The sequence below is a fragment of the Delphinus delphis genome, chromosome 2 (assembly GCF_949987515.2).
Source record: "Delphinus delphis chromosome 2, mDelDel1.2, whole genome shotgun sequence".
In the NCBI taxonomy this organism is placed as follows: domain Eukaryota; kingdom Metazoa; phylum Chordata; class Mammalia; order Artiodactyla; family Delphinidae; genus Delphinus; species Delphinus delphis.
In genome coordinates, this window is record NC_082684.1 from 112433637 (window position 1) to 112445255 (window position 11619).

The window sequence follows — 11619 nt, forward strand, 5'->3', positions numbered from 1 at the left end:
TATGTATGTATGTATGTATGTATGCATAACTGAATCCCTTTGCTATACACGTGAAACACTGTAAATCAACGGCACTTTAATAAAAAATGAAAACAGAACCACTGTGCAGATCAAAACAAAACAAAAAAACGTATCTGTGGGCCGTCAGTCTGCAACCTCTGACTTAGCTTCCTGGCCATGGTTTATTTGGTCCTGGGTGCCACGCATGAGTGACACTGAATAATTGAGCCAAAATCATGGGCCCAGAGAGATGGCCTGATTCTCACTGTCAACTGAGGTCCTAGATCTGTTCACCAGCAGTTCAGTCACGATGAAGAGGTACTAGTCATTACCTATACAGCCTAGCTGTTCCCCTCCTCTCCTGGGCACTGTCCCCTCAGGATTAACAAAGTGACACCACCGTTGACTGATCACAACGCCGGCCTCCAGCACCCAATGCACAGTGTGTCCCGGGCTTCCATTTCACACAGGACCACATACCGTTGACAAGTCTTAGGGTTCCTCTTCATAACTCCTCAGGGTTACGCCTCTACCTGCCCCCCACCCTTGTTTCCCTTTCCTTCCCTCAATCCCTGAGGGACAGATCCAACTCTCATTCTTCCAAGAAAAAATAAGTACGCCCCGGCTTTGACCTGTCTAAGGAGCCACGTGAAACGTGGCCGCAGCAAATGCCCCAAGACCTGTTCCTCCAGCTCCCAAGTGTGTTTGCAAAGGGTTGGGTCCACTTCACCCGTCTGTGAGGTGCCAGGAGAGGCAAGCGAGGCCAAAAGTGAGGAAGGAAGCCTCTAGGGGCGGCTCTGTTGGTTCAAGGGCAGTGGCAAGATGACCGAGAGGGACTCTTTGGTGGACCCAGGGACACAACCACAGCCTTGAAATTCTGGGGTCACTGTGCTTCGGGACACATGTCATAAATGACCCTTTCAGTATCCACTTGTCCCTGCCACGTGGTAGAGGAGGCACGGGGGTGTCAGTCCTTGCCGCCACTGCCCCCCACTTCAGGGACAGTCCACACTTCAGGCACAGTCACTTCTTGACAGAACTCCCAACCCTGCCACCGCAAGCCGAGATGTCCAGCTGCGTGGCTGGCGTTTCCATGGTGTTTCTGTCACCCTCTTTCTCACCAAGGCTTCTCCCCTGCCTGACCATCCCCTTCACCACGCCCACCTCTCCAGGCCCTTCCGGTCCTCCTGACACTTTCCTCTTCATCCTCCTCTTCACCCACTCGAATCTGCAGCCCTCCCTCCTGGTCCTTCCAGCACCTTCCACTGGTCTCCCCCGCCATCCTGCATCCCCGAGGCAGCCACATCACTATTCATCCAGTCACTCAGCAAATACATGTTAAGCACCTAAAAGGGGTCAGCATTACTGAAGCAGCCCTTTCATCATTACACTCCTGTATTCAAATCCTCCATCTGCTCCTCTGACCCACTACTAATCTCCAAATCCTCTGGCTGGGATTCCTGTCTTCCAAAATCCGGCTGCAACAGGAAAAGGAGTGGGGGAGGAATGCTGGATTGGAAATCAGACTCCTGCCCTTCCCCAGCCATATGGCCTTCAGCAAGACACTTCATCACTCTGCAACTTGATTTACTCATCTGTAAAATGGGATTCCGACAGGACACTCCTCACAGGGATGAGGAAACATATAAAATGTTTAGCACAGAGGCTGGTATACAGTAAGGGCTTAATAAATATTAGTTGCTATTATTATTATTGTCACCATGATTTCCAGATGATCATTTTCACAAACCCTGCCCACCACAAAACCCGCTCGGCCAGCCGGTCCTGGAAGAACCTCTTCTCCCACCCCATCAGGTCCTAATCCTTCTACTCATCCCCATATGCCCTCCCTGACCACTATGTCCCCCGCCAAAGTCCCTGGGGCTTTGATAAGTCCTCTGGCAACTTATCAAGTGTTGCTTCTGACACATGACTCCCCTACAGAATTAGATTGCCTTTCACCTGCCAAGCAGAATCATACAAAGGCATTATCCTATCTTCCAGATTGAATCGGAAACTCCTTCACCTCAGCTATATTCTCTCAGCACCTTCTAGGCTTCCAATGGGTCATTAAATACACTGGTAAGATTGCTCCATCCATTCAGCCATGCTCTCTCCTGGGTCCCTGGTTGAGCGTTGGGGAGACTCAACTGACCAGGCTAAAACCCAGCCCGCCACATCTTGGAGGCCCAGGAGAGGCCAGGCTGAGCATCAGAACACCTGGCCTTGAGTCCTACTTTTCCTACAAACTCACTGGGTGACCTTAACAAACCCTTCCCATTTCCTGGCCTCAGTTTCCTCATCTGTACAATGGGTAGAAGGAGGGAGCTCAGTGGCACTCTGAGTGCAAAGAAAGCCCACACCCAAGAGGTTACAAGGGCCTGAAGCCCTCCCAGGCCTGAAGAGCCCTGCCCAGGCTCTTTGCCATGGCCCCTCTTCTGCTCCACACCTGCCAATGAGAGGGGGTTGCCTCCTCCCTGCACCCTCAGGAAAATAAATAGCAAGTCTGGATTCCTGGCAGATTGCCAGGAAGATTAAATACAGATTTTTAAAGTGAAACCATGACAACATGATTCTAAATTCGTGGTCCCAGAATTTCCCTTTGTAAATAGTTAGAACCAAAACATCAGCCATAAAACTAAAATCCCAGGCACAACCTATGAAGCCTTCTCTGCTTAAATCTGGGAGGGTTTCCCTTCTGTGACACTCTCCGTACAGGATGCATGCAGACACTGACACTGGAGACCCCCACCCCACCCCTAGATGTGCCCCGTGTCTCCAGAAGGGCCTGTGTTGGCAAAGCCCCCACACTCGATGAGTACATGGGCATAAGAGTTTACAGGCAAAGCCAAATAAGCCGGGGGGCTCAGGGTTAAATTAAAGAGAGATTTTCCTCCCTTTCCAACTTGATGGAAGGGATCAGTGGCAGCTCCTGAGTCCTCACAGGCCTGTCAGTAAGGGCAGTCATGAGGCACCTCCTTCCCCAGGGGAATTCAGCTGTGTGCGGGACCCTACATGGGGTCCTAGGTGTCCGGGGAGGCTCACGCAGGCTAAAGAGTCACCAGTGTCATATCTGCAAGGCTCAGAAACAGATGCACTTGCCTGATGATCTTGGCCATATGGCTGAATCCTCATTTACAGGCAAAAGCAAGACCAAAAGGTTGGGTATAAATTACATCTGGTTTCAGAATCGTTTTTTTAAATACAATAGGACACTTGGCTGCTTAAAGGGGAGCCAGGGGTTTGATTGAGCCAATCTCATTCCAAACATCCCAACAGCCCTGGGAAGCAGGTACTTTAATTAGTGCTGGGAAGCAGATGCCCAGAAAGGTTCAGTAAACTGCTCACGTGGACAACCAGGAGGCCCGCACCTGTGCTACTGTCATCTTGGGCTGGATCATTCTTTGTTAAGGGGGTCTGTCCTGGGTACTGTAGGATGTCCAGCAGCATCTCTGGCCTTTACCCACAAGATGCCAGTAGCATCCCCCTCCCCAAGTCATGACAATCAAAAACGTCCCCAGAAATTGCTAAATGACCCCAAAGCAGGCAGAATCCGCCCAGGAAAGAACCACTTGAGGGACCCTATTCCTCCCACACGCTATGACTTCTTTTTCATCTTGGTGGAAAGCTGAATCAAGGGCATACTCTCTACCCTGTTGTTTTTTTTTTAATCTGGATTTTTGCTGGGTTAGATTTATTTAACACTTTCTTTACTGTGGTGTGTAAGATTAAACATCCATGGGAATTGGATGAAAGTACAACCTTCCAATAAGACCAATAAGTCCTGGGGATGGAGTGGGCATTATGACTATAGCTAACACTGCTGTGTGATAGATGGGAAAGTTGCTAAGAGAGTAGACCCCAAAAGTTCTCATTACCAGGAAAAAAATGATTTTTTCCCTTTTTTGGCATCTATGAGATGATGGATGTTCACTATACTTATCGTGGTCATCATTTCACAATATATGTAAGTCAAGTCGTTATGTTGTCCACGTTAAACTTATACAGTTCTGTGTATCAATTTTATCCCAATAAAACTGGAAAACAAAGAAAAAAGAAAACCCACTTGAAAAGTAAAAATTAAATTAAGATAAATATGTTTCACAACTATAGCTTCTCCCCCAATTCAAAACCTTGGTCAAGCAATCAAAAATGACCTCCTGATAAACAACAAGGTCCTGTATTCAGGGAATATACACAGGGAACTATATTCAATATCCTATGTACAGCACAGGGAACTATATTCAATATCCTATGTACAGCACAGGGAACTATATTCAATATCCTATGATAAGCCATAATGGAAAAGAATATGATAAAAAATATATATATGTATAACTGAGTCACTTTGCTGTACAGTAGAAATTAAACACAACATTGTAAATCAACCCTACTTCAATAAAATTTTTTAAAAATGACCTCCTGGTGCTACACCAGCGCCACAATCTCAAAGTCATAAAAAGGGGCTTAACTTTCTAACCAGGGCTCTGCCCCAAGCTCCAATTTATTAAAATAATATTGATATACTAATGAGCAATAACTAAAAACTTTTCAGAACACTTTCCCCAAATCCTGAAAGCATTAAACTTCTAGATGTTCTCTTAAATAACTTTTATTCTTAGGACAAATATAAATACACAGACAATGGGAGATCCGGGGAATCCAGGAGAAGCAGGAACGTTTTTATTCCTTTTCAAAGACCTGGCTTAGTAACTCACTAAGCTCCCGTGGTTCCGGCGTCTTCAGGACACGACAGCGTGCAACTCTGCCACTGATCCAAGTGCAACAGCTGGGCAATGTCAGATCACTTAGAATTTGTCTTCCTCTTCGTCCCCCAGGAAGCACCAAAACAACCCTCCTTTCAGATAAGACGATTTTACACAGCTTTTGAAATAAGTAGCTGGGCATGCAGCCAACAGAGATCTGGGAGAAGTGTGGCCTGGGCAGGAGAGCTGGGAGACTCGACAGGACGGGGAAAGGATCCCCAGGAGGAGATGAAAGTCGTGGTTTCAGGTGGCAGTTTCTAACTTGTCTCCACCTCGTTCATAAGACACCACAGAGTAAAGTCAGATTCCCCCTCAGATCTCAAAGGGTAAAGTCAGACCTGAGAGAGCATGGGGGGCAAAAGGTACTGGACAGCGGCCACTGGCTTACGCTTGTTAACCCTGAATCCATGAGACCCCATGAGACGCTTTCCAACATCCAAAAATTGGAGGAGTTTTCTACTTCCTAAACACAGCTTCTTTCTTGATTTCCTTCCAGCTCTCATAAACATGTCAAGCAACAGACCTAGGGAGGCTGGCCCTACTGCAAGCCAGGCAGAACTGCACACACACACACACACACGTGCACGCACACACACACACATGCACACGTGCACGCACACACACACATATACCTGAAGGTACTCTGGCTCGAGGGCGCTCTGCCTCCAAACTGCCTTTCCCTCCCTCCAAGTTTGTCTCCAGTCTTTAAACAGTTTTCCTTAATGATTCCAATACATGAAAAAACTGTAAATGATTCTGCAGATGGGACATCAGATTGATTAATAAGTATGGGAAGAGACAGCTACTCAACCTCAATAAGAACTGGAGATCTGCAAAAGCAAGCAATGAGATACCCAATCATACCCATCTGATTGAAAAACATTAGAAAGTCAGATAATACTAAGTGTCAGATATGACGGGAGGATCTGAGAACCCCCAGATACTGCAGGTGGGAGGGTAAACTGGTACATACTCAAGGAAACCGTGTAAGAGTACCCCTGGGACCCAGGAATCCCACTCCTAGGGGTCCACCCCAGACTCTCTCATACAGGTCCTCAGGAAGACACACCTAAGGATGTAGCAAGGAGCTGAGTGCACAGACAGGGAGAAAGAAAATGAATAAATGTCCATTGAGAGGAAATTCAGACAATGTAGAAATATATCATAAACAATAAATAAATACATAATGAAGAATCTCCCACAGTCACACATGTACACACGCATACAAAAAATTCTTTGCACATCCATATATATATATATATTATTTATTTATTTAATGAGCTCATACTACACATGCTGTTTTGTAACCTGTTTCACTCAACCAGCATATAGTGAGTATTATATTAGCATCATCATTTTTCACAGCTGCACAGTATTTCACTGTAAGCACTACCATAATTTAGTTAACCAATGCTCAATTGTTAGATACCTAGGTTACTTAAATCTCTTCACTGTTAAACAGAACTGCTCTGGACTTCATTGGCCATGCATCTTTGCTTCCTCTCCTAAGTAATAAAATTAGAAGCAAAGAATAGGTATTGCAGTAAAAACTGTGCGTACCTTAGAAATGGGACTGCTTGGTTAAAGGTATATATCTTTCTTACCACGATACACATTCTTTGCTTCTAATTGTAACAGTTTCCTTGGATCCACATTCTTTCTGTTGTCTGGCAAAGCGACTCCTTCAGGGAAAACAGACACACGGGTTATGTATAAGCAATAATACTTACTACACTCTTCCTCCTTTACCTCCCTCCCTTCTCTGTATCCATCGTTAAGGAAATGGCGGCCACTGTCCAAATAAGTCCCGATCTCACAGGTTCCCAGCATCAGCCATGCAGCTCATCACAGAGGACATTTTGAGACGCATCAGCAAAGCATCAGCAAAGCAAAATACTTAGGGGTTCATTCATTTGCTAAAAATACCTTTATCAGATGCCAGCTTGTGCTTGTAGCCACAGCAGGCATTAGAGAGGCACAAACGATTAAGGGCCAGTCCTGCTCTTAGGAGCCCTCCGCCCAGTAAGTTCAGCGACACTCTTGACTCCAAGTAGAAAATCCCAAACTCACATGTGCTCTGGAAGGGGGCCTTGCTGGGAGGCTTCTCAGAGGAGGTGACACACAGGCAGGCAAACAGCAATGAGCTGGCCACGTAGTCTTGGTGGTGGAGGGGACCCCAAGCAGAGGGTCAGAGGCACATGCCGGGCTAAGGCCACCAGATGCCGCTGGAGAACACCTGAAGGTCCAGCAGGGCGGGAACAGTGGGCACAGCTGAGATGGGGTCTTGAGAGGGAGGCGGGGCCCTGGTTAGACACAGCCAGCTTGCCAGCACACTGGAAGCCTGCGCACGGGGGGATGAGTGGGCAGAAGAAGGGTGAAACCAGACGAGGGAGGATGGGTGGGAGTGGGGACAAGGCTGGCTGCAGGAACGCCAGCCTGAAGGGCACTGCTGTGACTCCGGACACGAGGGAGGGAGGTGAGTCAGGCAGAAGGGCTGGCAGGTGGGGAAGCTCCCGTGGAGGAAGGGGTATGGCCCAGATGAGACAGTCTCAGGGAGACTTGAGAGGCAGAATAGCCAGGATGTGGTGACTGCATGCTAAGGGGCTAGGAGGGGAAGCAGGTAAGGAAGACACCCAGTCAGGGCAGCAGGCCTTCAGGAAGCCCGATGAAGCGAGCGTGCAGCGGCCTGTGGAAAGGTCACAGTACAGACCACAGACTTGTAGTGTTCTAGAGTCTACCGGATGACTTACTCCCCGCCCTGGGATGCAACTTTCTCCTCTGCAAAGGAGCACATGGGACCTGTGTACCATCAAGGCCCTTCCCAGCTGTAAAATGCTGTAAGTTCCTATCCACATCAGAACTGGGGTGTCAGCTGAACCCCTGGAAACTCTCCCCAACAAGAAGGCCTTCCTGGAAAGAGAAGGCACATCCATAAGGAGCCTCTCCTGTGAAGTCGGAACCTTCCTCCAACGCCCAGCTCACAGGCCAGCAAGGACCCATCCCTTCCAGCCCTGAGTACCGGCTCTCCTGCTCAAACACGTGCCCTCACATCTGGCCACATGCTGCTTGCTTTTCGGCCCCGCTCCTGGGTAATACGGAGCAGACTGGCAAAATACTTCAAATACCGTCTTAAGAAGTGCACCGCCTTGTGGGCTGAGCGGCCTATTTTGAGCAAAATGTTTCAAACCTCCAGGCTCAGAGCTGCTCTAGGCACCAACGTTCAACGCAACTGAACAATCAGGAAGGCAGTAAAGGACTACGGCGCACCTGCTGAAGGCCAGGCCGTCCCTGGGCACGGGGACTGGACATGCCCACCGTCCAGGACTGTCTGCTGTGTGGGGGAGCCACCAGCCTGGCGTGAGAAGGGCCGTACGGAGGATGCACAAGGCTAGGGCTGGGGGAGGCCAGAAAAGGAAGCAACAGCCTGGCTCGGATGTCCAGGAACACTACCCAGAGGACGGAGCGTGGGAGCTGGGCCCCGGTGGCTGCGTGCAGTCATGGCAAGTGTGCAGTGGGAACTGGCCCAGGAGTGGACGAGCACAAGCCAGCCGCAGGGAGTGTCAGGAGAGAAGTGACAGGAGGTTCAGAAGGGCTGGCTGATGGCCACAAGGTGCACTGGAGCTAGTCTGTAAGGGTCTGAATGCCACATCCAGGTAGTGGCTACAGGGAGCCACTGAAGTTTGCAAGCAGAGGATAAAGGGCAGCGGGAAGGATGGGGTACAGAGAGGGGCAATTCAACATCTGCTGCACATCAGGGGATCAGCACAGTGGAAAACAATGTAGCCGGAGCCAGGGCAGGGGATGGGGCGAGGGGATGTGGGCCCACAGTTCCCCCTTCTCCATTTTCTCAGGACCACTACCATTTAATCCTATGGCCCCACAAAGAAACACCTTGACTCAAAGTCACACAGCAACCAATAGCAAACCTCAAGGGAGAGCTCCCAACCCGGCCTTTCCAGATCTGGTTTCTGCTCCTGCTCTGAAAAAGCTCACAAGCCCCTGGCCCCAAACCTCCAACAGCTGATCAAACACCCAAGCACACTGTATACACTTGGAAGGGGAAGGCACAGGCTGTGAATAACTGACACACACATGCCCAGATTTCCCAGAGGCCCGCCTGAGTAACAGGACACATTTGGTTCATTTCCCGCAAAACCAGAATTTCCCAGGCATTAGGGGGAAATGCAACCCTCCCTGCATCCCCTGTAGCCCTCTCCATCCCCCTGCTCCAGAGACCCCGGCCATCCTTTCTAATTTCCCACTTTCTCCCTGAACTTGAGCAACCTACAAAAAGCCTCTCCAAGATCCCTCATGCCCCTGCACATCTTCATTGCGGCAGTTCATTCAGGCAGGGTGGTAGGCAGAAAGTCACTGAGGCCACCAAGGATGGCCAAACACCCTAAAGCCCAGCTCCAATCCCTGGCGCAATGTGCGCCTCCCACAGGTATCCCCACAGGCTAGACACTGCTTCTTTTGGTAGCAGAACGGATGTAAAGAAAAAACAGCAGGTGGTGCCTGAGAAGCCCTCAGAGGGAACAGAGGGAGGCTCAGCAAGGTGGGTAAGGTTCAAATCCTACTTCCACCACTGAGCCTACTTGAATAAGCCACCTTGCCTCTCCGGAAAATTTTTCCTCATCTATGAAATAGGTATAAAAATAAATTCCGTGTAAGGGTGTCATAATTCGGAGCGCGATGGAGAGTGTTAAGCATTAGTGGAGAGTGAAAAGGAATTCAATATTTTTTATATATTTATTGATATATATAGATACATATCATAGCTATAGCTACAGCTATAGCTATAGATAGAGATATCGTTCGAAGGGGAGAAAATTCCTAAAGTGTGTAGCAGGGAAAACCAGCCGAGTGCAACCCTGTGGAGCAGGGCCGGGAGTCCCGGGCTAGCGGGAGCGCACCCAGGCGCCGGGGCCGGAGCATCGGTGCGCGCAGGTGCGGCGGGCGCGCAGTGACAGCAGGTTGGCGGTGCAAGTTGGCCCGCGGGGGCTGCAAAGGGGCGGCGGACCCACCTGAAGACGCGCAGCAGCAGGCAGGCTATGAGGAAGGCGGAGAAGGCGCACGCCACGATCACGGCCGCCTTCAGGGTGGGCAGGTCGCGGAGCAGGCTGGAGATGCGGGTCACCAGGGCGTCACCGCTGCTGTTGGAGCTGCCGCCGCCGCCGCCCGCCGCCTCCCCGGAGCCCATCCCGGTGGCGTTCCCGGGCCCAGGGCCGGGCGGTGGCCGCGGCTGGCGCTCGGATCCGGACTGCGGCGGGGCGGCGGACTCGGCTCTGCTGGCGCGGGCGGCGGGCGCGGCCAGGAGCGCGAGCAGCACCAGCAGCGGCAGAAGCCGCGCGGCCGGCGGCGCGGCGCGCATGGTGCGGTCCGGCGGCCCGGGGTCGGGCTGGGCGAGCGCGACGGAGCCCTGGGTCCCGCACCGGCGACGAGGCCTTCACCGGCTACTCCCGCGGCGGAGCCAGGCGACTGCGCGGTGCTTGGCAGGAAGCTGCGGCGCCCGGAAGAGTCCGAGCCGCCCGCCGCCGCCGCGGCAGCCGCCACCAACACGTTGCACGGAGTCATTCGACGGGCCGCAGCCCCACGTGGGCGGGGCAGGCCACCAGGCCCGGTGCGGGCTGCGCTGCTCTCCGGGCGGCCCCAGTTCCCTCGGGACCTGGCACCCCCTTGGAGAAGTAACAATAGCCAGGCGCTGTGCTGCACATTTCACATTTTCTCTATTTCATTTAATCCTGCAACCCCCTTAGGAGACAGGTATTTCTGTTACCCTCCTTTAATAGTTGATTCAAGACCCAGAGAGCCTGCTCATAGTAACCCAGGTTGTGTCAGACTGAGAATCGAAAGACCATGGCACCCGGGGCAAGCCTCCATTCTACAGATGCGGAAACTGAAGCCTCCAGAGTGAAATGGGCTGTCCGATGCCCTATGCAGTGCATATAGTTCAACATCTCCCCAGTTAACTTCTTTTTCTCTGAAAGAGTTTCTTATCTCATGGCTTCGATCTTTCAGACATTGTGCACCTCTGCTTACGAACTGGATTAGGATGTGCATTTCTGCATTCACACCTTTGCTGTGGAATAGTCTTCCTCCCAGGTTGAAGTTTCAGACCCCAGGGAGTAATTGGCTTGCTGCCTCTGGTTTGTAAGCTAAATGATACTTAAGTGGAGAAAGACAGTTATGGATGTTCTAGTGTGAGACCCAAAGTCGGGAACTGATGCAGGGCACAGAGGGCTTTCCTGGATCACTAGGAACTATACTGCAGGCCTCAGGTTCCACCTTTCAGCATGAGGATGGATCCTGGCAGGAAGCTCTCCAGTAACAGGTAAACACACATGACAAGTACTCAGTGACCTTAAACAGCTCACTCCTGGTCCTACTAAAAAGAGCAACAGATAAATAAAATATAGTACAGTGTAGTAGTTAGCTATTGCTTCCTAACAAATTATCCCCAAACTTCACAGCTTAAAACACACACATATATTATAGCAGAGTTTCTGTGTTTAGGAATCTGAGCATAGCTTAGCAGGGTCCTCTGCTTCAGGGTCTCTCACAAAGGTGTCAGCTGGGGCTGGGGTCTCATCTGATGGCTCAACTGGGGAAGGATCTGCTTCCAACTTCAATCACTGGTTGTTGGCCAGATTCAGCTGTTCATGGGCTATAGAACTGAAAGCCTCAGTTCCCCACTGGCTGTTGGCCAGAGGCTGCCCACCGTTCCTTACCATGTGGGCCTTTCCAACATGGCAGCTTGCCTCACTGAAATGTGCAAGTCTAGAAGACAATAGAAAGACCCTGTTAGCAAGACAGAAGTCACTGTCTTAGGAAACCTGACCACAGAAGTGACATC

General features: G+C 50.6%; 1 protein-coding gene across 1 annotated transcript in view; it reads right to left on the reverse strand.

Annotated features, from left to right (window-relative positions):
• FAM174B (family with sequence similarity 174 member B) overlaps window positions 1–10251 on the reverse strand; it is a 31095-nt gene extending 20844 nt beyond the window's left edge. Inside the window, exon 1 of the mRNA XM_060003639.1 lies at window positions 9791–10251. Within this exon, the coding sequence (XP_059859622.1) occupies window positions 9791–10137 (347 nt within the window). The 5' untranslated portion in view covers window positions 10138–10251. The remainder of the gene's footprint in view (window positions 1–9790) is intronic.
• Between the last annotated feature and the right edge of the window lie 1368 nt (window positions 10252–11619).